The sequence below is a fragment of the Pecten maximus genome, chromosome 4 (assembly GCF_902652985.1).
Source record: "Pecten maximus chromosome 4, xPecMax1.1, whole genome shotgun sequence".
NCBI lineage: Eukaryota > Metazoa > Mollusca > Bivalvia > Pectinida > Pectinidae > Pecten > Pecten maximus.
In genome coordinates, this window is record NC_047018.1 from 7,972,394 (window position 1) to 7,994,896 (window position 22,503).

The 22,503-nt window shown below is 36.1% G+C and overlaps 3 protein-coding genes across 5 annotated transcripts in view; 1 reads left to right on the plus strand and 2 right to left on the minus strand.

Annotated features, from left to right (window-relative positions):
- Positions 1–3,067: 3,067 nt before the first annotated feature.
- LOC117325119 (cystinosin-like) lies at positions 3,068–13,489 on the minus strand. The gene is made up of 10 exons (XM_033881079.1): positions 13,355–13,489; positions 12,114–12,204; positions 11,685–11,891; positions 8,635–8,775; positions 6,591–6,690; positions 6,211–6,330; positions 5,650–5,820; positions 5,210–5,327; positions 4,267–4,472; positions 3,068–3,467 (listed from the first exon to the last, which is right to left on the minus strand). The coding sequence occupies exons 1-9, from the start codon at positions 13,401–13,403 to the stop codon at positions 4,270–4,272; spliced, it is 1,200 nt and encodes a 399-aa protein (XP_033736970.1). The 5' UTR covers positions 13,404–13,489; the 3' UTR covers positions 3,068–3,467; positions 4,267–4,269.
- Positions 13,490–13,663: 174 nt separating this feature from the next.
- Positions 13,664–16,071, plus strand: LOC117325120 (39S ribosomal protein L55, mitochondrial-like). Of its 2 annotated transcripts, none has more exons than XM_033881081.1 (3): positions 13,664–13,724; positions 14,917–15,103; positions 15,798–16,071. In XM_033881081.1, the coding sequence occupies exons 1-3, from the start codon at positions 13,708–13,710 to the stop codon at positions 15,954–15,956; spliced, it is 363 nt and encodes a 120-aa protein (XP_033736972.1). In that variant the 5' UTR covers positions 13,664–13,707; the 3' UTR covers positions 15,957–16,071. The 2 variants fall into 2 exon arrangements, with proteins under 2 accessions (XP_033736972.1, XP_033736971.1); XM_033881080.1 differs by lacking the exon at positions 13,664–13,724 and adding an exon at positions 14,008–14,057.
- Positions 16,072–17,522: 1,451 nt separating this feature from the next.
- The window catches only part of LOC117325121 (SMC5-SMC6 complex localization factor protein 1-like), a 33,249-nt gene continuing 28,268 nt past the window's right edge, over positions 17,523–22,503 (minus strand). For both annotated transcript variants that reach the window (XM_033881082.1, XM_033881083.1), the window contains one exon: positions 17,523–22,187. In XM_033881082.1, the coding sequence (XP_033736973.1) occupies positions 21,538–22,187 (650 nt within the window). In that variant the 3' untranslated portion in view covers positions 17,523–21,537. The remainder of the gene's footprint in view (positions 22,188–22,503) is intronic.

The following is a 22,503-nucleotide window of genomic DNA, read 5'->3' on the forward strand; positions in this document are numbered from 1 at the left end:
TAATAAATTACAATTCCGAGTGAGCTTTTCTTTTAGAATTTGTACTTTATACCAATGGAAATTGTCTAATTCTTTTAAATCCCATAGTATTTTAACAGAATTAGACAATTTCAATTGATAAAATGAACAAACTCTATATAAGAAAATCTCACTCATAGATGTAATTTATTAAAATCTAAAAATGGATAAATTTGAGATACCGCCCTTTACTTCTAGGCACTTGTTGGAGATACGTCCTTGTTCCTCTTAACAATCGATTTAAGATTAATGCTTGATTTGATCCACATTTTTAAAACATAATTATAACAAACATTTTTCAGAAAACATAAATGATATGGTATTTAACATATACAAATGTAGTTACAATGATCTCCATCTCCATTACGGGGAAATGAACACTACCAAATTTAACATATTTAGAGCCCCCTCAAAAATAATCTTTATCCGCATTTAGGGGAAACAAACACTACAGTATCAAAAATATCTAGTGCCCCTTGTTGCAATAATCTCTGTCCTCATTCAGGGACAAAATTTGAATCTTTTTACTAAACACAGGCATTTCTCACCTGAATATTACAGGTATTATGGCAAACATCTCTCTTTTAAGTTACATGTATATTACTTATTGATACTTTCCCAAATTTGCCACTTGGTATCATGCATTGCAGGAGTAAAACTAAGATTTAGCTTTTTGGTTCCAAAGAAGACTCATTATTAATAAACAATTCTGAATTTCTTTTTTAGGCATCTCTCCTCTCGGAGAATACCAGACAGACCTTTTAAGTTTAACAATATTCAGTTCATATTATTCAAGGATGCTGCATACCAAATTAATTTGATCAAAATCCCTTTATACATAGAATTTTTTTTTTAATAAAATAAAATAAATTCTCCTTTTTAGCTCACCTGGCCCGAAGGGCCGGTGAGCTTATGCCATGGTGCAGCGTCCGTCGTCCGTCGTCCGGCGTCCGTCGTCCGTCAACTTTTTCTTTAAATCGCTACTAGTCATAAAGTATTGAATGGATTTTCACCAAATTTGGTCAGGAACATCCTTGGGGGAAGGGGAACAGAGTTTGTATACAGTTTTACTCTGAACCCCGTGGGGCCTGAGGGGCGGGGCCAAATAGGGGAAATAGGGTTACTCCTTTAAATCGCTACTAGTCATAAAGTTATGAATGAATTTGAACCAAATTTGGTCAGTGACATCCTTGGCAGAAAGGGAACAGAGTTTGTATAAATTTTTACTCTGAACCCCCAGGGGCCTGAGGGGCGGGGCCAAATAGGGGAAATAGGGTTACTCCTTTAAATCGCTACTAGTCATAAAGTTATGAATGAATTTGAACCAAATTTGGTCAGGAACATCCTTGGCAGAAGGGGAACAGAGTTTGTATAAATTTTTACTCTGAACCCCTAGGGACCTGAGACGCGGGGCCAAATAGGGGAAATAGGGTTACTCCTTTAAATCGCTACTAGTCATAAAGTTATTAATGAATTTGAACCAAATTTGGTCAGGAACATTCTTGGCAGAAGGTGAACAGAGTTTGTATAAATTTTTACTCTGAACCCCAAGGGGCCTGAGGGGCGGGGCCAAATAGGGGAAATAAGGTTACTCCTTTAAATCGCTACTAGTCATAAAGTTATGAATGAATTTTAACCAAATTCGGTCAGTAACATCCTTGGCAGAAGGGGAACAGAGTTTGTATAAATTTTTACACTGAACCCCCAGGGGCCTGAGGGGCGGGGCCAAATAGGGGAAATAGGGTTACTCCTTTAAATCGCTACTAGTCATAAAGTTATGAATGAATTTGAACCAAATTTGGTCAGGAACATCCTTGGCAGAAGGGGAACAGAGTTTGCATAAATTTTTACTCTGAACCCCTAGGGACCTGAGGGGCGGGGCCAAATAGGGGAAATAGGGTTACTCCTTTAAATCGCTACTAGTCATAAAGTTATGAATGAATTTGAACCAAATTTGGTTAGGAACATCCTTGGTAGAAGGGGAACATACTTTGTATAAATTTTTACTCTGAACCCCAAGGGACCTGAGGGGCGGGGCCAAATAGGGAAATAGGGGTTTATCCTTTAAATCGCTATTATTCATAAAGTTATTAATGGATTTGAACCAAATTTGGTCTGGAATATTCTTAGGGGAAGGGGGAAAGAGAGTTTATATAAATATTGACTCTGACCACCAAGGGGCCTGAAGGGAGGGGCCAAATAGGGGAAATAGAGATTTGAGTTTTAAATGGATTTGAACCCAATTTGGTCAGAAACATCCGTGGTGATGGGGGAACAGATTTTGCATAAATGGTTACTGTGACCCTCAATCCCATAACTATGTATAGTAATGCTGGGCATTAAGGGATAAACACAATTCTTATGTAAACATAGGCCAAAGGGTTTTCCCCACCCTAAGGGACTTAGTTTCTTTAAACACCATTATGTTGTAAAAAATAATCCATATGGTCTTTCAGAGAGTACATTTTTGTATAATGTATTAACAAATTGAACATGAACATTATTTTGACATTTGGTCAAATCCAACCAGGTGAGCGATACAGGCCCCATGGGCCTCTTGTTTATATAGGGTATCATTCCTCCCCAACTCATTGGGAACCAGCCAGTCTTTCCTTTTATAAAACATTAGATCGCTTACAGAAGAGAATAGTAATATTTACCCAAACCAAAGCCAAATAGGAGTGACGTCCACTACTTCAGCACAAATACATTGACTGTATTAACTATTCATCTTCTGTACATGTCCCGAATTCTTGTGTGAGGCACAAAACATATTGAATATGACAGTTGTTACAGACATACCGATATTTCCGAATCCCTTCACACTAAAATAACATTATTCAGGAACTGTTGGTCCGAACTACTACCTTTTATCACAGACATCTTTATATATAATATACAACAAAACCATCAAATAACGTTATGAATATTTGATACATATAACAAAGGTCCATGCTAATTACCTGTAATTACTTACAGTACATGGCAATGAGTATTGTTTTAATTAAGAATAAACTATATAACAATCATGAACACAACATTCCTGATAATTAATAATAACACATGAAACAATCTTCAATTCTGTCTAGGTAGTGACAGGGTTTCTTAAATATAATAATTGAAATCAAATTCAGGAAGACTACAGGTAAGGTTAACCCAGGCACTACCTATCATTACATGTACAGGTGAATATGTAAAATCTCAACAGAAACAAACGGACATCTAAACAATCATCTGAATATATTTACAACACAATTTCTCCTGAGAACACTTAATTACAGAACAATCTCCTTCAACCTTTCTTCCATGTTGTCCATTTTGTTGGAACATGTTCGTATGGTACCTTGTTGTCGATATAGACAATAACGCTGGATCATAAACATCAAAGAATGTGGAAAATGTTTCAAGTCCAAACTTGGTAGGATCGCCAAATAATGAGCTCCAATCATCTGTAACCATAAAACAACAAATATCACAGTGTGTAAGTTTGTACAACTTCCCAAAGGATTCGATCATTAAAATTTGTTGGAGATTGTATTACTAAGAGATAGCATTTAAAGCATGTGTGACCACTTGACTCTCCTCATCCCCAGAATGGATAAGTCTTTATCTGCATTTCTTATCACCATGGACACATGTGTATCTCGGTCAGGTTTATATCTGTAGAGCAGTTTGGGTGGAGACAACATTTAAAGACTAGAAAATGTCTGGAAGACATGAATGCCTATGCTGCTATGCAAAGAACTTGACAGTATGATACTATGGTGTCAAATCTGTTGTGGGGTTCTGTCATTGATTTGGAAAAATGTGTCCTGTGCAGAAGGGGTCAAATGTGACCTTTGGCTTTTATCCTGAATGAATACAAATTTATTTCTCAAAACAAGTTGATATCAAAACAGGACCAGAGGACATAACACTTCCAAAATAAAATGGCAGGGACATAAAATCCTACCAATTGAATCCATTTTGACCCCTTCTCTTGACTGCCAGTTTAGCTGGTTTTTCCATTTTTCTTTATTATCAAATATTCTTGGCAGAGGAACACTACCAAAATAGATGATGAGCAATCAATGTATCAACAAAATCTCAGTCTGGCACTTTGCCAAACTAAAACACATCATGCAGGGAATTCCAACCAATCATACAAACAAGGAGGAATTGATAACATGCATAAAAGATGAAGGAAATTCTTCCCAATTACACAAAATATAAGGAGGAAATTACACTCATTTAAAACAGGTATATCACCTTTTACAACGCTTTGTCTGTGTCATTGGTTGTATGGTCTGTTTTCCCAGAATTCACTTTAATTTCACTGGTCTGATCGATTTGTTGGTATGGCACATTTCCTCTGTACAGACAGTAATGCTGGGTCATAAACAACAAGTCAAACAAGATGGAGAAGGCTCCTAATCCAAACTTTGTCGGGTCACCAAATAATGAGCCCCAGTCATCTGTAAACACAGGTCCATCAAAGTTAATTAGAGTAAACTCAAATCAGAATGATAACAAGGCATTTTCAGTACAATCATAATTTGGTAAGGTGACCTTGACATTTGACTGATCATGCCTATATTTAAACTTGTACAGAGGATTTTCTCCACTTGAGATTATTCTTAGATTATTTTGTTGTGCAATATATATAAATCTCTGAAGAAGCAGAAATGTCAAAGTGATGAGAAAAGAACATCAAGCTGATTTTAAAATTCCATGCTACTGGTCAAATACCTTGACCCTGGAACTCTTGGTTATTGAGATTTTTTTCTCAAGATTTAACACATATGACCCCTGTGACCTTGAAAGTAAAGCCATTAAGGTAATCAATTTCATCAAACATGGCAGTGCTTCATACCAGGATGCTAATGGCCCATATAATGACACTGGGCCACTTGGTTAATGAGAAGAAGATTTTAACACACATTTCTGTTGTGAACTTGAATGTAGGTCAAGGTATTTGAACATGCCTGGTAGCCATTAATCCCAGCGACCTTGACCTCATGGTTACTGAGAAGTTGTTTAAAGATTTGACACATTTGACACATGTGAACTTGAAAACAAGTTGATGTAATTCATTTGAACAAACTTGGTAGCACTTCAAACCGGCATACTACTGGCCCAATATGATGAACCTAGGTCTCTTGGTTATAGAGAGGAAGTTGTTTATTGGACAGATAAGCTAAAAAACACTTACCACTGTTGTAGGCTAGTAGGAACATCTGTAGCAGACTTAGACTTCCCCCAGTAAAGTCCAATAAAACATTTCCTATACTCCAACCCACAGTACTTTTTCTTCTGTAATTCATGTACGCCTGCAATATTAATGTGTGAATCAAATTGTGACATTTTGTGAAATATATTCTCTCAATAATACCAGTATCAGTAAATCCACTGAAATATCCACAACCTTGACAGTAGGGCAACATTACATAGTACACTGTATCCAACTCACACCAAGTACTACCTGGTATACTTCTAGTGTTTTGGAATTTTAAACAGTCGTTATTTAAATATGATACACTGAAGCTATGTATGTCATAACAAGACATGTCAGCTAACATATTGTAACTGATCGGTGGGTAGTCCCACCAGTAGTTCCCCAATGGGTGACATATAGAGCCTAATCATACTTACCTGTGGTATGTACTTGATCAAGGTCACGCCAAGCTTAACGTAGGAGAAACAGTACAGGTAGTTAAGCCATGTCATCACTTTGCCTACTGCCAAGAATAAGGTTACTAGGATAAACAGCCAGGCTAAAACAAGCAGGACTGCAGAAATCCTGGAAATCCTCTGTCCACCACGCTGTGAAAATAATACAACAATCACACTAAATATTATAATTTCTGTCCACCACGCTGTGAAAATTATATAACAATCACACAAAATATTATAATTTCTGTCTACCACGCTGTGAAAATAATATAACAATCACACTAAATATTATAATTTCTGTCCACCACGCTGTGAAAATAATACAACAATCACACTAAATATTATAATTTCTGTCCACCACGCTGTGAAAATAATATAACAATCACACTAAATATTATAATTTTCTTTTACCAATGAAGCATCATCAAACCTCCCTCAACTGATTTAACACAAAACTATCCAGGTGAATTAATAATAAATGATAAATTTATAACCATCTACCTGTTAAAGATAGATACTGGTTACAGTGGTGCTGTTTACCTCATAGACACAGCACTGACAGATGGTGATGATGGTGACAAACACAGCGTGGAGAGCAAATATCACATCATTCAGCTGTACAGGATTTATCCCCCTTGGATGTAAACTTTTGTAGTCATCCTGTAAAGAGAAACATAACTGGAAGTTAGAAACAAAACATTCTTCTTGATCAAAGAAACTCTTTCTAAATGTGCACAACCTGTTATTCCACAGAACACAGAACATCTGTGATTAAAATATCTGTCATCAATATGAAATAAATAAAATCTAGGTATATGACTACTACTCAAACTACGGTCGTCAACAATTACTTTGTCGGTAGAATACCTCAAGTAATTCTGAAGTTGTCAATTACAAATTTGTCTTCACTGCACCATTACCTCGATACTTTTGATCCAGAAAAGTCCAACATTGAAGAAACTGTAGGCTATAAATCCTGTTATGTTGTAGGCCAGGAAATCAAAGTTGAGTCCAATCACACTGAAACAGAGTACATAACGACATGCCCAATAGGATGGTCTCATTTGATTGAACTTACACTGGTAAGGTAAGTTCATTAGCATAGGAGCTTTGTCTGAAGAGTGGAATACTCTCAACATTTCTTGAAGATTAACCAAATAATATGATCACAGGGTCCTTGGTTATTCAATATATTTAACCACTGTGACCTTAGAAATGGGTCAAGGTCATTCAATTTAACATCCTTTATGGTCCTTCATCCAATAATACTAGTGAACAGTAAATTACTATGATCCTGTGCCTCTTGGTAATTAAATTCAATGAAGATTTCAATACTTTCGATTCCTGTGTAGATGAAATTTGGCCTAGGTAATTTTAATGAAGCCACACATTTTGAGGAAATTTAACCAGCTCAAAGCTTGGTTTACAATCCTGGTTAAGATGAGTATCTTTGTGGAAGTTTCATTGATAGCCAAACAAATAGGACCTCTCAAAACATGCAACATACATTTACTTATATATTGTTGTAATTATAACTCAGACTTACCACCCTTAATCGTGTTGTAATTATTACTCAGACTTAGATATCTTAATGTTGTTGTAATTATTACTAAGATATCTTAATGTTGTTGTAATTATTACTAAGATATCTTAATGTTGTTGTAATTATTACACAGACAAAGATATCTTAATGTTGTTTTAATTATTACACAGACTTAGATATCTTAAAGTTGTTGTAATTATTACTAAGATATCTTAATGTTGTTGTAATTATTACACAGACAAAGATATCTTAATGTTGTTGTAATTATTACACAGACTAAGATATCTTAATGTTGTTGTAATTATTACTAAGATATCTTAATGTTGTTGTAATTATTACTAAGATATCTTAATGTTGTTGTAATTATTACTAAGATATCTTAATGTTGTTTTAATTATTACACAGACTTAGATATCTTAAAGTTGTTGTAATTATTACTAAGACATCTTAATGTTGTTGTAATTATTACTAAGATATCTTAATGTTGTTGTAATTATTACTAAGATATCTTAATGTTGTTGCAAATATTACTCAGACTAAGATATCTTAATGTTGTTGTAATTACTACTAAGATATCTTAATGTTGTTGTAATTATTACTCAGACTTAGATATCTTAATGTTGTTGTAATTATTACTAAGATATCTTAATGTTGTTGTAATTATTACTAAGATATCTTAATGTTGTTGTAATTATTACTCAGACTTAGATATCTTAATGTTGTTGTAATTATTACTCAGACTAAGATATCTTAATGTTGTTGTAATTATTACTAAGATATCTTAATGTTGTTGTAATTATTACTAAGATATCTTAATGTTGTTGTAATTATTACTAAGATATCTTAATGTTGTTGTAATTATTACACAGACAAAGATATCTTAATGTTGTTTTAATTATTACACAGACTTAGATATCTTAAAGTTGTTGTAATTATTACTAAGATATCTTAATGTTGTTGTAATTATTACACAGACAAAGATATCTTAATGTTGTTGTAATTATTACACAGACTAAGATATCTTAATGTTGTTGTAATTATTACTAAGATATCTTAATGTTGTTGTAATTATTACTAAGATATCTTAATGTTGTTGTAATTATTACTAAGATATCTTAATGTTGTTGTAATTATTACTCAGACTTAGATATCTTAATGTTGTTGTAATTATTACTAAGATATCTTAATGTTGTTGTAATTATTACTAAGATATCTTAATGTTGGTGTAATTATTACTCAGACTTAGATATCTTAATCCTGTCGTAATTATTACTAAGATATCTTAATGTTGTTGTAATTATTACACAGACTAAGATATCTTAATGTTGTTGTAATTATTACTAAGATCTTAATGTTGTTGTAATTATTACTCAGATTTAGATATCTTAATCCTGTTATAATTATTATTCAGAATTACATACCTTTTTCGTTTCCAGTTTTCATAAACTTGTGGATAAAAGGACACAGACCAAGCAGCAAAGTAAACCCACCCAATCACTATGTTGATGTAAACTATGGCAGAGTTATGGAAGATGGTCAGTCGTACAAAGGACTTGTCTAAGCTGTGGAAACAGACAACAGATAGCATCTAGTAATTCAGGTTTAAGGGGTTACTACAAGTGATATTATTAACAGACACAAAAACAACAATATTCAATAATACCTCAGACATTGTATAACAAATAACAGTTAATAATAATAATAGGTCATTAGACCTCTGTTTACACCTCCCCACAGTATCACCTGTTTATACCTCCCTACAGTATCACCTGTTTATACCTCCCCACAGTATCACCTGTTTATACCTCCCTACAGTATCACCTGTTTATACCTCCCTACAGTATCACCTGTTTATACCTCCCTACAGTATCACCTGTTTATATCTCCCTACAGTATCACCTGTTTATACCTCCCTACAGTATCACCTGTTTATACCTCCCTACAGTATCACCTGTTTATACCTCCCTACAGTATCACCTGTTTATACCTCCCTACAGTATCACCTGTTTATACCTCCCTATAGTATCACCTTTTTTTACCTCCCTACAGTATCACCTGTTTATACCTCCCTACAGTATCACCTGTTTATACCCCCTACAGTATCACCTGTTTATACCTCCCTACAGTATCACCTGTTTATACCTCCCCACAGTATCACCTGTTTATACCTCCCTACAGTATCACCTGTTTATACCTCCCCACAGTATCACCTGTTTATACCTTGATCCCCACAGTATCACCTGTTTATACCTCCCTACAGTATCACCTGTTTATACCCCCTACAGTATCACCTGTTTATACCTCCCTACAGTATCACCTGTTTATACCTCCCTACAGTATCACCTGTTTATACCTCCCTACAGTATCACCTGTTTATACCTCCCCACAGTATCACCTGTTTATACCTCCCTACAGTATCACCTGTTTATACCTCCCTACAGTATCACCTGTTTATACCTCCCTACAGTATCACCTGTTTATACCTCCCTACAGTATCACCTGTTTATACCTCCCTACAGTATCACCTGTTTATACCTCCCTACAGTATCACCTGTTTATACCTCCCTACAGTATCACCTGTTTATACCTCCCTACAGTATCACCTGTTTATACCTCCCTACAGTATCACCTGTTTATACCTCCCTACAGTATCACCTGTTTATACCTCCCCACAGTATCACCTGTTTATACCTCCCTACAGTATCACCTGTTTATACCTCCCTACAGTATCACCTGTTTATACCTCCCTACAGTATCACCTGTTTATACCTCCCTACAGTATCACCTGTTTATACCTCCCTACAGTATCACCTGTTTATACCTCCCTACAGTATCACCTGTTTATACCTCCCTACAGTATCACCTGTTTATACCTCCCTACAGTATCACCTGTTTTATACCTCCCTACAGTATCACCTGTTTATACCTCCCTACAGTATCACCTGTTTATACCTCCCTACAGTATCACCTGTTTATACCTCCCTACAGTATCACCTGTTTATACCTCCCTACAGTATCACCTGTTTATACCTCCCTACAGTATCACCTGTTTATACCTCCCCACAGTATCACCTGTTTATACCTCCCCACAGTATCACCTGTTTATACCTCCCTACAGTATCACCTGTTTATACCTCCCTACAGTATCACCTGTTTATACCTCCCTACAGTATCACCTGTTTATACCTCCCTACAGTATCACCTGTTTATACCTCCCTACAGTATCACCTGTTTATACCTCCCTACAGTATCACCTGTTTATACCTCCCTACAGTATCACCTGTTTATACCTCCCTACAGTATCACCTGTTTATACCTCCCTACAGTATCACCTGTTTATACCTCCCTACAGTATCACCTGTTTATACCTCCCTACAGTATCACCTGTTTATACCTCCCTACAGTATCACCTGTTTATACCTCCCTACAGTATCACCTGTTTATACCTCCCTACAGTATCACCTGTTTATACCTCCCTACAGTATCACCTGTTTATACCTCCCTACAGTATCACCTGTTTATACCTCCCTACAGTATCACCTGTTTATACCTCCCTACAGTATCACCTGTTTATACCTCCCTACAGTATCACCTGTTTATACCTCCCTACAGTATCACCTGTTTATACCTCCCCTACAGTATCACCTGTTTATACCTCCCTACAGTATCACCTGTTTATACCTCCCTACAGTATCACCTGTTTATACCTCCCTACAGTATCACCTGTTTATACCTCCCTACAGTATCACCTGTTTATACCTCCCTACAGTATCACCTGTTTATACCTCCCTACAGTATCACCTGTTTATACCTCCCTACAGTATCACCTGTTTATACCTCCCTACAGTATCACCTGTTTATACCTCCCTACAGTATCACCTGTTTATACCTCCCTACAGTATCACCTGTTTATACCTCCCTACAGTATCACCTGTTTATACCTCCCTACAGTATCACCTGTTTATACCTCCCTACAGTATCACCTGTTTATACCTCCCTACAGTATCACCTGTTTATACCTCCCTACAGTATCACCTGTTTATACCTCCCTACAGTATCACCTGTTTATACCTCCCTACAGTATCACCTGTTTATACCTCCCCACAGTATCACCTGTTTATACCTCCCTACAGTATCACCTGTTTATACCTCCCTACAGTATCACCTGTTTATACCTCCCTACAGTATCACCTGTTTATACCTCCCTACAGTATCACCTGTTTATACCTCCCTACAGTATCACCTGTTTATAACCTCCCTACAGTATCACCTGTTTATACCTACCTACAGTATCACCTGTTTATACCTCCCTACAGTATCACCTGTTTATACCTCCCTTCAGTATCACCTGTTTATACCTCCCTTCAGTATCACCTGTTTATACCTCCCTATAGTATCACCTGTTTATACCTCCCTATAGTATCACCTGTTTATACCTCCCTATAGTATCCCAGTTTTCACATCAACTCACCCTGTCAACTCCTGGGATGAGGAGTTGATTCCGAGGTTGATATTGCCAGCTTTCTTTGGTGTCAAGCTGATCTTCACTGCCTGGCTACTGTTGGCTGTTATGTTAATGCTGGGTAGAGGGCTAAGTAACTCATGATCCTCTGTGTATTTAATGTCATTTCCTATTTCATATGTAAACACTACTACTGCTGTCTCATTCAGTGGACCACTGCCGAAAAAAAGGAATGTAGGTTAGCAGTTGACCATTGAGGTTCACCTCGTCTCCTCATACCTGTTATACACACGATGGTAAGAATTACACAAGTGCATGATTTGAATATTATGGTAGCAAAGTAAAGTTTATATGTTATTTGGTGTTTTTTAACAAAAGGTATGTCAAATTTTTATTATGTTAGAAAAAGCATTTGGAATGTTTCTGGCTCCTGCTTACCTTGGAGCTAACCACAAATCTTTTGTTTCTTGAATGATCAAAGTTAAATCGCTCTTTGAGAATGTCAGTGTCACACTGTTGATAACTGTCACTGGAATCAAATAATGAAACAAGATTCAAGAAGTATACAACACAACACAAATCATTATAAAGATTAGTATGTACATGTACCTGCTTTTAGAGTATAACAGTTACTTTATTAAAGTGAAGTTGACCTGGAGTTAGGATAAACTGTGATATATATTGAGCCTTTGCCTCTGGTAACAAAATCCCAACTTTGGATAAATTTAATTACAGAGATATTTGGCAGGTTACTGTCAATCAATATGTCCATCATATGGACTGTTGGGACCATATTGAGGCAGCAGGTTTCCGGTTTATTTGATATAACGTCCTATTACAGACAGCTGGGTAATTAAAGGCCGTATCAGGTTTTGGAGGTGGAGGAAAGCCGGAGTACCAGGAGGAAAACCACTGGCCGCGGTGGCCGAGTGGTTAAGGTGTCCCGACACTTTATCACTAGCCCTCCACCTCTGGGTTGCGAGTTCGAAACCTACGTGGGGCAGTTGCCAGGTACTGACTGTAGGCCGGTGGTTTTTCTCCGGGTACTCCGGCTTTCCTCCATCTTCAAAACCTGGCACGTCCTTAAATGACCCTGGCTGTTAATAGGACGTTAAACAAAAACAAACCAAACCAAACCACTGGCCTACGGTCAGTGCCAGGCAACTGCCCCACATGGGTTTCGAACTCGTGACCTAGAGGTGGAGGACTAGTGATAAAATGTTGGGAAACCTTAATTAACCACTCACCACCGCGGCCCCTGCAACAGTCTCAACGCAACAGACGAATTTCCAAGTCAATATTAACAAACATCCCCTGCATCACAAGTCAGATGTCTAAATGCCATATCCCTTAGTTTTAATACTGTATACACAAACTAACTCACTACATTTGATGTACTAACAGAGACCTAATAGATCTAGAGGTCTCTGATATTACTCAATATAATCCCTGGGCTAAGGCTATAGTGGAATTAATTTATACTTGTCGTAAATAATAACATATCGTATGCTTAGTTTAACCATTCAAAACATCTACTGATTCTTAACGTTATTATAGGCCGTGTTGACAGTTCGTGTAAATAGCATGCATATCATGTAATAGGTACATTATGTATATATATGGCAGTACTACATGTAGCTGTCAACTTATAGTGTGTGAATATCAACAAAAAAACTTACGGTTAAGTAATAGCAAAAACAGCACCACTGACTTCACAAACACAGTCATTTCAAGAGAACTTCGGATCTTGTATCAATATAGATGTTTGCAAGACATAAAATATAACATCACCACAAAATGAAAGCAAGTCACATGATTTTTTTCTACGACTGATGTTGGGGTCATGTGACATGTCTCAGATTGACAGTTATAGAAAAAATGTGAACTTAAATAAGTAATGTAATATTAATATAATATAGTAATGTATACAGAACGTCGTTACTACTTGAAAGGTAAAGGATCAATAAAAAAAGTGACTAAATGTTTATTTTTTAATTATATATGCGACAAACCGGAAGTTAGGTAAACGAACATGGCGACTCTTGCAAGGTATTTCGACTTTCACATGTAACATTTTCATATTATGGCCTCTGTTTGTGTGTTTTTGTTCTAACCCCATTATTTCATTAGTGACTTTTGCTACTCGTATCATATCAATTCCTTCCTTGTTATCAGTGTGGCAAGAACATTCAATTTAATGGAAATTCTTAGTTATTTCCATAGATCTCGGTGTCATTGTAATTCGCTGCCCCCTTCTTATAAACCACTCCGTTAATACTGACGATTGTGGGGCATGTAGTGCACAGAGGCGCTAGTAACAGTTAAAAGGTTTTTTAAGTAGTAGCCTATGGCTAAAAAGGATGAAAGGCGTTTTGAGCACAGGTATTTGTTTTCGAGGTCTTGAAGGACATTGTGATAATCATTGTGTATCTGATGTCAATGGATGTGTGTTTTGAAGTCCTCTGGTAGCCCTATCTTAGCCTATTTATTTATTTAGTTATTTATCAACTTTACCTACCTTACGGGGATATTGTGATGACCCGTCTGAGGTGCGGAAACCGGGTTGAAATCAAGCCACATGTTTTTTTACTTACACTGCCAATGCATAAAAGCCAAGTTGGGGAAAACGCAAACTTGCTTATACGCGCTATTATACGCCATTTTATGGTCTAACCAATTACAGACAAGAGCCGACAAGAAATTAGATTTACCGACAAGATGTTAAAAAACGTATGGTAACGAAGTTAACATCAAGTTTCCAAATAAACAACGCTTTCAGTAAACATCTTTCAGTCAAATATTATTCACCTTGTCATAAATCAATATATTGCAAAATTTACTGTTGATGCGATTTTAGTAATTTTTAATAAGTTAGCGGTTTTCGCCAACGTGAAAACACATGTCATTTTTAGTATGATTTATTTATTATAATGAATGGCAGGCAATTTTGCACAAAGTTTCTTATTTCCTTTGACAGGACATATTTTATAGTCCTCTTGCATCTTTTTTTTTATCTCTGGATGATAATTTTATTGAAACCTTTAGGTAAGCCACATAAATTGGGTAGGTATTGTAAAAGGAAATATTTTGGCCTTCTGTTAATGTCTCCAATAACAAAATTACTTATAAGACAGACACTACTAACTGTTATAACAGGTATTGTCTTAATGAAGCCTTGGTCAAAGTAACAAAAGAACAAAGAATAACATTACCGTAGTTTTAATCATACTTTTTTTTTCAGATTCGGAGAGTCGCTGTGCAAAGTCTGTCAAGGACACTTGATACGTCAATATCAAACGATATCCAGTAGGACATCACTGACACGGTACCGCAGAAGAATTTACGTCCGTCAGTATCCCACAACTGTAATCTATCCAGATGGCTCGACAATTACAGTGAGATACAAGGAACCCAGAAAAATCATTACGGTACTTACGGACGGTTATAGCTTATACATAACACCACCCTACCAACCCTTCAACATTTCCAGTTCACAACAACAAAGAGTTATATTGAGTGCACACAGAGACTCTGTTATTAAATAGGGATTCAAAAGGTCAATGTAACAAGCAGTTTGATATCTAGTTTCACTCTCAAACCAGAGGCCCAAAGGGCCTGTATCAGTCATTTGCATATTTCAGTGACGCAAATCAAAAGCATACATTTCTACAGAAGTTGAAATACAGAAGATGATCCACTGTTTACAAAATTGGTTACCCTTCAATAAAAGGATGCTTCAGACCAAATCCTTTCATTCCTATAGAATAAAAAGAATTTTAAAGAATTGGCTGTATTGTCCCTATTCAGGCTATTGAGCCTCATCCACAGGACCCTGTGGGGTCAGAACCACCTTAGTTCATGCATTGTTGCCATCCTAGGAAAAGCTGAAGCTCACTTATAACTAAAGTGACATCATTGAAGGCCAGTTTAGGCCTGTGGTGATGCAGTTTTGTTTTCACTGGCCCTTTAGGTCATGCGAGCTAAAAATTCATCTCTCGGTCAAGAATACAAGATTCGTTTTAATCAATTAATGGAATGTAATGTAACCTGACGTAATTTTAGAAAACATAATTTAATATATTCAGAAGATATTAAACAAATTTTTCTTTAATTTCATTGCAGTTGCCTGTTGATCTCCAGGAGTTATCCGAAGAAGAAGCTAATGCAGTAATTCGCAGAAGAACCCCACGGAAAAAGATAACTGTGGTAGAAGAATTTGAAGATGACTTTGACTCTAATAAATACAAGCATATATGGAAAAAGAAGTCTGTGAAAAGTTAAAATACTGACAAAAGTCTACAATATTAAGGAGTGTGTTCATGTCTATTGTACTTGGAAGTGATTTTACAAAGTTATGTGAAAGGAAGAGTGTAAAATAAATGTATATCTCATTAATCTTAGTTGTGTTTTAAATACTTTATAGAACCCTATACAGTAAAAGTGTGCATCTTGGGATCCCACTAGATTACCTCCCCTTGTTACACCAGACATTCGTGGTAGGTACTGGTATTTGGTAACCATTGATAGATCATGGACAATAGTGCTGGTAATCTTTCTGCTCTTCTTAAAGGAACCTTTATCCATGTACCAAGAGCATCATAATTTTTCACAGACTTGATTGATGCTAGGTATTCCAGTCTACTTCAAAATATTATTTGTAAAACACCTTTTTTCCATCAAGTGATAAATTGAAAAAAAGGCATATGTTTTGATGATTGGTGGCTACAATCTTACTCAAAATATTGCTAACCATCCAAATTTGAAGCATTGAAACATGGTCCTTGACCTCCAGGAGAGGAGATAGACTTTCAAGTTATATTATTCAGTCCCGACACTTAATATGCGTCATGTAGACCAAAATCGATCAAAATCCATTTAAGCATTCAGAGCATGTAGCCAAATCCATTTAATCATTCAGAGCATGTAGCAAAATCCATTTAATCATTCAGAGCATGTAGCAATTCGGCCTGTACCCTGTCCTAAGCCACCCTTTATACAACATTGAAAAACTTTCATCCCTAATGCTGAAACCAAAATCAGTGAAAAAATCTTCAGTTCTTCAGGATGAGTAGCAGTTTTAAAGGATTTACCTCTAGTTATAGGGCAAAACCCCTCCTGCCTCAGGGGAAGCCAGACCCTCAATTTATACATAGGATCATCTTACCTGAATTATAATTATGCTTCAGACCAATCTTTCATCAAAATCCATTTGGTTGGTAGCAATTTAAAGGATTACATGTAACCTCTATGTAGCAGAGCACATGATTAATTAAATTTAAATCACTGCCTCCGCTAGGACTCAAACCTAGGACCTCTGTCTTCCGATCAACCAATCGTGACTAAGAGAAGATTTCTCTAGCCGAGCAGTATATTGCAGCTTATATATACCAGGGTTATATACTCCCCCTTCAGGAAAGCACTCGTCCTCAAGTGTCCAGGGGTAACAGCGATGCTTTTGCAAGCAGGATGAGTATCGTTCTCCAAGTCCCTACATGGGTACCAATGTAACGGAGTGCATGATTAATTAAATTTATTTATATTGATCGATAAGTTAGTTTCCAAGAAATTGTAGTATATTTTTGCAACAGAAATTGTGGTGTATTTTTGCAACATTTTAATTTCAGAAAATGTTGCATTCAAAAGTAGGTGAAACAATCTGCATAAACAAAAGACCTCTGACCTTCATATTATTGCAAGCTTCATTGTGTTTATAGTTCCTGTTATGTAAGATTTACATAAATTCTTATGAATCATGAATGGTTAACAAAGTATCCTTGAGACAAATGATATTCAACATGACTTGGCTCCTTTGTTTTTCAGTTTAAACATGACAGAATCAAAACATCATTCAAGTAATATATTTTATTTTCTAAAAACGTTTTCATAGGAATATTGTAAGATTTGGACAAAAAATATATTCCTATTGAATTATCGGATTATGCCTTTATAAAATACAGAGCATTAATTTATGCTTTACTGCATGAGGTTGAAATTTATAGCTGAATCTTTTGGACAAATACAACAAAGAAAATTTAAATCATGATGAAACAATACAAAATTTAGTAACTGAAACATATGGTTACTGAATGTGGTGTATAGTAAACCATATCTCAATACATGTATTTGACACGCCAGCATCACAGGAGGTTGTATAGATAATTTAGCAATGGTACGACTATCCCTGGAAAGTACACCATACACAACATGAATGTACTGTTACATCTAGGGTGGAATAGAATTCTGTACATCTGTGCTCACATTTTAACATCTCTCCTAGAAGAAAACCTGATTCATGATGTCACAAACATGGCACATTTTCAATTTCATTTAAAATCTTTAAGATGATGTTGGGAAAAGTGATGTATAGGTAGCAGTGTACAGAAAAAAATGTTCAATTCTGAAAATGAGTTATGTAAACATAGCCAGTTAACCCTACATATTACCTAAAGTAGGTATATGTATTTGTAATCTATACAACATTTGTAATTTTAATACAGCTGTGAAGGAAAAGTAAACTTATTTTTTTCTGTTTTTCAGACCGGTGAATACCATAGTAACCAATTCTAAAAACCTTACACTGTAAAAACTGCAAAATATCATATTTGACCCAAAATGATACAATTCCCTATACAATTTTTTTCTGAAACCTATTTGAAATTAAATATCTCTATCCCAAAGACAGAATCAATTTTGTTTTGACATCTATTCTTCATGAAGTTTTCCTCTATCTTACCTTATATTGAAATTACTGTTTCCTCTGTAGGCAAAACTAAATTTCCAATGTAAACAATGTAAACAACACACATTCAGAAAATCCAGAAATTCAAAATCCGGAACCAATATTTTCTTTCCTTTTTCTTTTTTTCTAAACAAATGTGAAGTCTGTATATACTAATTATTGTATACATTCATTTTTCAGTTTTTATCATTGTAATACAGGAGTTTTTGCTTAAAGAAAAAATTGCCCATGGCTAGGCTGTCCTACTGTAGTGTAATACACAAGGGTAAGGCAGGCAAGAATTCAAATGAATTTCTTAATATTGAATTGGCAATTAATTTGATTTTTGGATGAGATTTCCTTTCGAAAATAGCACTGATATTCCAAGAGTTTGGATTAGATTTCCTTTCGAAAATAGCTCTGATATTCCAAGAGTTTATTTCGGAATTAGCTCGCCCTTCACAGCTAGCCTAAGTGACAGTGTAGGTATGCCCCAGATGATCTGCCGTTAACAAAAGCCATAACTCATACATCATGGAACAAGAGACTTCTGTTTGTGACATTTCATCAACCCAAGAGGTACAAACATACAAAACCTGGGAATAGGATGTGATGAAAGAGCATTAGACAAAGTTACACACTTTGTACAAAGATATGGAGGAACATTTTATATTACAGTTTCTTAAACTTTGCTTACTTGTTATTATCATGCATGTATCAATATAGAAGGATATTTAAAATTGGTGGGATATAACAACCTAAATCATATACAGAATGGAAGACTTTGACATGCTGCAAGAATAATTTGATGTCAAATTTTATCATGAATACTTTGGAAAGACTAAAACATGGATATTGGACACTTAATTGCCAAATGAATCAACACATCTATCTTAGTTTAAATACTGTTTTTACATATCATATACTGAAATCTTCTGTACTGCAATGAAGCCATGTAATAACAAGATATCCCAGAGGGATCTTGGTGCCCACCATCAAACGACTTTGTTAGATCTCTAACACTGACCTTTTTCTCTATTTTCTTGCTCCTAATCATTTGAAAACAAGGGAATCTACTAATATGGAATCTGAGAAAGATTCATGACTATAAAATAATGATTTACAAACTTCCACTGTCAAAATTCAAAAAGTACACCTATTGGCCATCTTACTTTTGATCAGTCTCACTTGGGAACCAATAGTGAATACAGTACAGGTCTGACAGGAAGAGCCCCATAATCATCAAGAAGCCATCTGCCTGTTATTATATCACAATTTGAGAAACATTTATGCAAAACTTTCTGAGAAATAGCGATGAAATTATTCAGCTGAAACAAGCGATCCCAGAGAGATGGATCTAATTGGCACCCACCAATGAATGATCTTTACTTGTCTTATCTTTTCGCTACTTTTTCCTCTTTCTCCTCTTCCTCTTAATTATTTGATAGCAAGGGGAACCCACACATGGAGTATAAGTAAGTTCTAAGACGAACTTTCTGAGAAATATAAATAACAAATTTTGATTCCCAGATCAGAAGCACTAGAAATCTAATGACAGACTACAGACGAAGGGCGATTTGAATAGCCTACCATCTGATGACGGTGGTCTAAAAACAGGTGTATTTGAATAAAAGTAATTTTGGCACATCTAAGTTATCCACTTGACTAGAATATCACCCCAGTGCTATACACTAGCACACACAGCCTGAAGTGAATATGGTATCAGAAACAAGAGGTCCATGGGCCTTAGCAATCACCCGAATTCTGATATGTACTGATAGATGATGTTTTGCTTTAATTTAACACATCTCACCATTGTGACTTGAAGGTAGATCAAGGTTAATTCACTTAAAATTGAATACAGTACAGGTCAAGAAGAGCCCCATAATCATCAAGATGCCATCTGCCTGTTATTATATCACATATACATGTAGTATAATTATGTGATTCTTGTTTCTTTCTACCTCCGAATTTGGCTGGGCTTACAGAATCTAAGTACCAGTATAATACTCATTTGTTAGCTTCAATTTGCTTTATCTGAACTTTAAAACCCTCACACCAATAACAGCCAGATTTGTCTTTGAACTTGGATCTGAATGACCATGATCTTTGGTCAGTTGGCTACATGTTTAATTGTGAACAAGTTTGCTTCATAAGGTCATAACAAAACCTTCAGCAGTGAAAAGATAGAAAATTTGACCATTACGCTTGACCCAGTGACTTCATTAACTTCTTTACCAAGTGGCCTTAACATTAGGTCAGATAACTCCTGGTCTAATTTCCACTTTTCTTCAATATGTCATAAAAAATTGTTTGTCAGTGATAATTCATTATGCCAGAAATGGTTTGTCAGTGAAAAGATACAAAATTTGACCTTGACCTTTGGGCCAAATATCCTCAACCTTTGATTTGATTTTTGACCTCAACTTACATTTTCGTGAACTGAACAAATATCATGACTCTGGGCCTCTTGGTTATAAAGAGGTGGTGGTTTAAAGATTTGTTTGCTGGGTTTATTGCCCCATGGACAGCCTGAGGGTCATTTTGAGGTGGGGTCTCCTTGTAGCAGTCCGTGACTACCTCATTGAACAACATACGATCAGCCCGTCGCATGCCCTGGCGTGCAGAGCAATAGGGATAATGTATCTCAAGGACACAGACTGGCCCTTCTCTGCTTCCTGAGAAACGCAAACCAACATGGGTAGGGAGCATAAAACCACACACCTCTGATCTTTACCAGAGATTATCTGGCCAGTGCTCAAACCAACTGAGTTATCATGGCCTCTTTTGTTAAAGATTTTGACACATTTGACCCCTGAGACATTGAAAGCAGGTCATTTATTTGAACAAATTTGGTAGCCCTTCATCCCAACATACTAATGGCCAAATATCATGACTCTGTGACTCTTGGTTATTGAAATGTTATTTAAAGATTTTAACATATTTGACCCCTGTGACCTTAAAAGTAGGTCAAGGTCAATTAAATGTGGAATGACAGTCAGGCAGCCACATGACGACAGACAAAAGACAACTGCATTAGGGCCCTTAAGACTTTGTTTCAGGTGACCTAAAAATGCTAACAATAATACATTCCTGACCTGTAAGGAAACAAACACAACAAAGTCAGTGGTGTTAGGAAATTATCTAACAGTTAACAGTAGCCACCGGATTAGAACTTGTTTCAGCTAGGCACCACAAACACATAATCCGAAGTTTTATTGTTGGATGATCAACAACATGACTTATTTTCATCATGTGACTTTCAAATTGACTGACATATTTCTTCAAGTTTCTAGCAATCTGCAAGTCTGACTTCACTCTGTCAACTATATCACTGCCCTGATTCATCATCCCAGAAGTTCCTCTTTCCAATCCAACATCCAACTCTCGCACCACCATTGGGAGTGATGACACGTCCCCTGTGAATGACGACACATCCCTATCCTCTGTGACAGTTGTTCCCCTTATTACCGGAGTTGTTCCCCTTGCGACAGGAGTCATTGTCTGTGTGAGGGAGATAAGCGTTACGTCCCCTGTGAATGACGACACATCCCTATCCTCTGTGACAGTTGTTCCCCTTATTACCGGAGTTGTTCCCCTTGCGACAGGAGTCGTTGTCTGTGTGAGGGAGATAAGCGTTAAGATGTTAGCTGCCTCCAGATAGGACCTGATTGTGGAAGTCACCAGACAGATGTACTTAGTACAGTCCTCAATGTTACTACACTGTGGTGCAGCACCCTCCTGCCTCAGTACCTGGTCGTAAAGGTAGTCACTTGGTTGAGTACACTCACTCCCTGTAACACAAATCATAATTTGTCTCTCTGTTTATACAAATGAACAGTTAGTCCCAGAGGGATCTTAGTGCCCACCACTGAATGATCTTAATTATATATATATATAAAGCTAATATTTTTACTAGATTTTTACTAAATCAAAAATTTCTGTAATCTAGGATATCTAATATGGAAAAGTACTTTTACTTCACAAAACAAAGTGTTTCCAATTTTATCCTTTTTCTATATAAGTACTGAACACTGCAAATTTTAACATTTCAATAAAATTATATACGGTTTTAATATAACGCAAGCATATTCACACATATTGAACAAG

Excerpts from the sequence above, each read along its gene's own strand:
- LOC117325120 (XM_033881080.1), top strand. The coding sequence starts at position 14,023 with ATGGCTAAAAAGGATGAAAGGCGTTTTGAGCACAG. Across the intron at positions 14,058-14,916 it reads GAAAGGCGTTTTGAGCACAG|ATTCGGAGAGTCGCTGTGCA; the intron begins GTATTTGTTTTC and ends TTTTTTTTTCAG. Across the intron at positions 15,104-15,797 it reads AACCCAGAAAAATCATTACG|TTGCCTGTTGATCTCCAGGA; the intron begins GTACTTACGGAC and ends ATTTCATTGCAG.
- LOC117325119 (XM_033881079.1), bottom strand. The coding sequence starts at position 13,403 with ATGACTGTGTTTGTGAAGTCAGTGGTGCTGTTTTTGCTATTACTTAAC. Across the intron at positions 11,892-12,113 it reads GATTTGTGGTTAGCTCCAAG|TGGTCCACTGAATGAGACAG; the intron begins GTAAGCAGGAGC and ends TTTTTTCGGCAG. Across the intron at positions 5,821-6,210 it reads GTCAGTGCTGTGTCTATGAG|CGTGGTGGACAGAGGATTTC; the intron begins GTAAACAGCACC and ends TTATTTTCACAG.